General features: G+C 16.5%; 2 protein-coding genes across 2 annotated transcripts; both read right to left on the bottom strand.

Moving 5' to 3' along the window:
- On the bottom strand, positions 1 to 2,883 carry LOC122721003 (leucine-rich PPR motif-containing protein, mitochondrial). The gene is made up of 10 exons (XM_043948171.1): positions 2,751 to 2,883; positions 2,539 to 2,687; positions 2,342 to 2,458; positions 1,965 to 2,232; positions 1,597 to 1,828; positions 1,329 to 1,517; positions 1,035 to 1,242; positions 711 to 923; positions 391 to 632; positions 1 to 141 (listed from the first exon to the last, which is right to left on the bottom strand). Exons 1-10 carry the CDS (start codon positions 2,879 to 2,881, stop codon positions 16 to 18), a joined length of 1,875 nt encoding a protein of 624 aa, XP_043804106.1. The 5' UTR covers positions 2,882 to 2,883; the 3' UTR covers positions 1 to 15.
- Positions 2,884 to 3,524: 641 nt separating this feature from the next.
- LOC122720997 (barrier-to-autointegration factor B) lies at positions 3,525 to 4,625 on the bottom strand. Its single transcript, XM_043948163.1, has 3 exons — positions 4,564 to 4,625; positions 4,184 to 4,313; positions 3,525 to 3,872 (listed from the first exon to the last, which is right to left on the bottom strand). The coding sequence occupies exons 2-3, from the start codon at positions 4,307 to 4,309 to the stop codon at positions 3,726 to 3,728; spliced, it is 273 nt and encodes a 90-aa protein (XP_043804098.1). The 5' UTR covers positions 4,310 to 4,313; positions 4,564 to 4,625; the 3' UTR covers positions 3,525 to 3,725.
- Between the last annotated feature and the right edge of the window lie 790 nt (positions 4,626 to 5,415).

Here is a 5,415-nt window from a genome sequence, read left to right as displayed (position 1 = left end):
AAAATATTTGACACTTCATTTTATTAAATTTTGAAGTATATATATTACATCATTTTTTGCATATTCACCCAAATATTCACGTATTGTTTTCACTGTTTCAAGTCTTAAATTAATATTGCAATTTATTAAATGCTTTATTATCTGAAAGAATAATAAAATTTTAACTATTTATTTTTAAAATTATTTAAATTATTATTTAAAATTATTAATATTAATTATTTCTATAATTACATTTTATTTTTCTAATAATTTAAAATTATTTTTACCTTTCTCTGTCTTACTCATAACAATATACACAAGTACATGTTACTTTAATTTATTACAAATAAAAATAATTAAAAAAAATAATTAATATATATAAAAATTCTATATTGAATTTTAATTTTATACCTTCGTCATCCATATTTTTTGTGATGGAAAATCAATCATAAATTCATGTAATTGCTTATCCATAGATACAAATATTGTGTAAGGTGATTTATTGTTTAATATAAGTGTTGAATTTGAATTTATATTTTCCACTACATTACAACTAATATATAAAAAATTTAATACATCATTTTTAAAAATTGCAGAAAATCTAAGATCAGGAGCAATTATTTTATAAAAATATTCACCTTCAAAATATTGCACTATAATAAAAAATTATATATATTGTTAAATATATATATTGTTCATATATATACATATTTGTTAAATTTTTCACTCACTATATCCAGCAGCTTCTGCTATTTTTCTCTTTTTCAATAAAAATAATACATAAGAATTATTAATTATGATTTCACTTATTTTATGTTTCATTAATAGTCTTCTTATATAGATTACTTCTCCATATATAAATGGTAAAACATAATCAGTAATTGTATCAATACAAGGCGATATATTAAAATCATTGTTCATAATATAAAGAATATTTAAAATACCTAAAAACATATTTTTTTATTAAAAAAAAAATATATTTTTATTCATATTATGTGTAAATGTATAATATATAATAATAAAATATTTCATATATTTAAATATAAAATGCATACCTTGTACATTATATTTATTTGCTTGCCTAATTAAAAGTGGCCAAAAGTAATGTGGGCGTAATAAACAATGTTCTTTACATATTTTGAGCAAAAGAAGAGACAAATTGTCATTTTTCTTTAATGAATAATATAATGATATTAAAAAATATTTTTTGGATATCTCTTTATTTCCCGTAAAATTACAAAACAAAATAATATCTTTAATTAGCTATAATAATAAATATATTTAAATATGTTTAATAAAAAATAAAATATAAAATATATATATATATTCTATATGCATATTCTTTTTACCATTTTAGTATTAATTATATGTTTTAAAATTAATCTCAGAATATTTTCAAATTGGGGATGCTCATTATTTAAACCTATATTTGAAAGTGCCTTTATAGCTATATTCATGTAATTAATATTTATTATTTTTAATATGATTTCTATTTCATTATTTGAAATAATCTTATTTTTTCTTAGATACTTATACATCTAATAAAAATGATTAAATTATTAAATCATTGTGATATACATTAATAATAATTTACTATATAATTCATTAAATTCTTACAGTATCAATATCTTCAGTGTGATTATTTTTTGCTAATATATAAATTATTTCCAAAATATTTATATTATTAAAATATATGTTATTTAAATTACAATCTTTAATTATTTCTTTTATTTTAACAATATTATTTAATTTAGCATAAGTATACATAATAATAGCATATGTTTCATTAGTTACAATTAATTTATATTTTTTCATCATATTTAGAATATTATTTACACTTTTTATATCTCTGAAAAATATTAATATTATAATATTAATATTAATTATAATAAATATGTAAATTTAAATGTTTATTTAAAAAAATATTATATTGATATATATAAAAAACAATATTTACTTAATTAATTAAATGTATATATATTTACCCAGATTGAGAATATCCTAACATTAATAAATCAAAAATGGATTTTGATATAGAAAACTTTAACTTTCTCATATCATGTAAAAGCATTAGTGTTTTATTAATATTTCCTTTCATACAATAATATTTAATACATATTTCATATGTATTCTCATTTGGATAAATTTTTTTATATTTCATGTCTTCTAATAAGTTTATAATTGAGAAATTATGTTCATTTTCTATATATAATTTTAAAAGTATATTATAATGGACTATTGATATCTTGAAATCTTTGAATCCAATATAAAAAAATATATTAAATTTTATTTTTATCTTATATTACATATTTTAATATTATATTAATTTTATAAAATTACTAATAATATATTGAAAACATACTGCATACAGTTAAAATTATCCATAAAGATTCTGCAAGTTTTATTCTGTCTATTGGTAAACAAGTTACATTATTACACCAGTTAAGTAATAAAAGTAATTTATTTGTATCTATGACATCTATAATAAACAACAGAAATATTCTTCTATATATCAATATTATATATCAATATTATAATATTATATATATAATGACTTACTTGATGAATCTATAAGATCTATAATACTTATCATTTCTTTTTTTGGTATACAATTGTTTACTTCTACTTGTTTATATATATTTTTAAATTTATCACTTATCAAATTTTTTTTTTCATTTTCTTCAATTTGTGATATAAATATCATATTCCTATTAATGTATAACTGTTTATAAATTATATTAATAAAAATATAATAAATTTAAAAAACTAACCTTATTATCATGTTAAATGTTTTGCTATATTGTTGAATAAAAAAGTTTGTCATTTTTTGGTTTTCAATGAATATTTTAAATTTTAAATGATTTTTAAAATGATTTATACATTGTAATAAAATACCTGACATGATAATTTAAAATTATTTAATAAAAATAATATAGCGTTTTTCGAAGTATATTTTGTATTACCTAACCTTACAATCACAATCATTCACAATCAAACATATATATATTATTAAAAATGTAATTATTTAAATTTTAAAATTTATCATCATTTAAATTTTTAAATTTGTCATTATAGAATCAATGATAAATTTAACATTAATCATTTATTAGCAGCATATAAAAGTTACAAAACATTACAAAAAATACAATAAACACTTACTTTTAATTAAGATACAATAGATTCATCTTATTAAATGTAACATATTAAATTTAATATTTAATATATTATATATTTGTGATATATTAAAATATTAGATATTAGATATACATCCAAAAATATATTTTAAAATTAAATTCCTTATTTACTTCTTATAATTTTATACAAGAATTATAAAAATTTCATTAGTATTATAAATAAAAAATTCGGAATTGACATTTAGTTTTATACATAAAAATATAGAATGTAATTTCAGAAAATATATGGATATTAGAAAATAAATATAATATAATGAAAAATTATTATTAATGCAAGACTGATGCATAAAATAAAATGTTTAATATAACCAGTTAATATAACCTAATGTTAAATAAAATTATAAACCGATATATCATGTTATATTTTTTTTATATTGAACTTTAAAATACCTTTTAAGATTGCTTTCATTATATTAGAAATTATCTAAAATATTATCTTAAATTCACAAAAGTGAAATAGTTTTCACATTTTACATTAAAATATTACAGTAAATACTTTGCTATATTAAAAGTTTCATTTTTGTATAATATTAACATTAAATTTTAATTATTTTACAAAAATTCTTCACACCAATCAGAGAGGCACTGATAACAATCACTAGACTGTTTTGCATTGGCAGAACATGCATCCTTCATCCATTCTTGAAATAATTCTCTATTCTTTTTTAAAACCAAATATTGCCCAAGAACAACATATGCCTATAAATAATAAATATTAATATATTAATTTCTATGTTTAAATATAAATATGAATGGATTTTATAATTTCTTATTACTTTATTTATACAAAAAATATTAGTTGTTCAATATTGATTAAATAAATTATATTGAATAAATAAATTATATTAGTTTTATCATCTTTATATATTTTCAATAATTTATTTTCAAAAATTTGTATAAATTTTACATTTATTTCATAATAAGTAATGAATGAAAATAATAAATAAAAAAAAATATTAGTAAAATATAAATTATATTAAATTATATTATTAGATAAAAATGTATTATACTTTATCAAAACCAGCTGCTTCTAATCTACGTCCTAAAACTTCTCCAACTCCAGCAAGATCTGTAACAGGTTTATCACCCATTGGTTCAGCCACAAAGTTTTTATGTTTTTGTGATGTGCTGGACATGTTTCTAGAAATAAAAATAAATTTTTTCTTAAATAAATAATAATAATATTGCATAATACATATTTATTTCTATATTAAAAAAAAATATGAAGACTAAACAAAAGTAATATAAGATAGAAATAATTTTTTATTTCATTAAAACTTTATACATTTATTTATACACTTTTATTTATTATTTATTTAAAAGTATTTATACACTTTTAAATATAATAAATAAATTATATACGTAATATAAATTTCTGTAAAATACGTACATATCAAAATTCGTTTTTCATCAAATAAATTTAAATTATTTCTAACACAATCACTGTATAAAACTATTTTTTTTTATATATTGCAAATTTATAATAATTTAAATATTAAAATTTCAATTTATTAATTGTTCACTTTAAGATTATAATGAACTTTCTCGTTGAAAAATACACCTTTAAAAATTACTTAAATATAACACTATCAAACTTACATGTACAACATAAATTTATATAAAGTTATAGATTGGAAACTCATATAATTTTAAATATAATTTTATATACATAAAGTCTAATTTCTATGTCTAACAATTTTATTTTCCTAATATATTTTACGCTAGTAAAAATAATTAAAATTATTAGAAAATATAAGAAAAATATAAGAAGTTAAAATATTATTCAAATTTAAATATGAAAATATGTATTTATAAAACATTAAAAATATATATATTCTAAATTTATTACAAAAACTTAATTCTTAATATAAAAAAACAAATAAAATTATTACATATTATATTATGCGATATATATATCATATATATTGTATGTATTATAATTAAAAATCATATTGTATTATAATGGAAAAGTTTGATAAGAAATAGAAATATTACAAATAAATTTTAGATATATTTTAATACAATTTAGAATGTTTTAAAAAATAATATAATTTTTTTATTATAAAATTATATTATAATTTTGAAAAATGAGTCAAATTTATCAAATTATAGCTTCATACAGTTTATAAATTTGATATATCTCAGAGTAAAGTGTCGACACCATCGGTGTGTTTATAAGCAGAAAGCGTTTCGTTTCTTGTCTATTCGTTTACGAAATTGGGTTATCGTTGAAAAGATGGAG

Source organism: Apis laboriosa, unplaced genomic scaffold (assembly GCF_014066325.1).
Source record: "Apis laboriosa isolate Shangri-la unplaced genomic scaffold, ASM1406632v1 scaffold13_cov153, whole genome shotgun sequence".
NCBI classification, from domain to species: domain Eukaryota; kingdom Metazoa; phylum Arthropoda; class Insecta; order Hymenoptera; family Apidae; genus Apis; species Apis laboriosa.
Note: the sequence above shows the minus strand (reverse complement) of the source record. Positions and strands in the feature narration are given on the sequence as shown.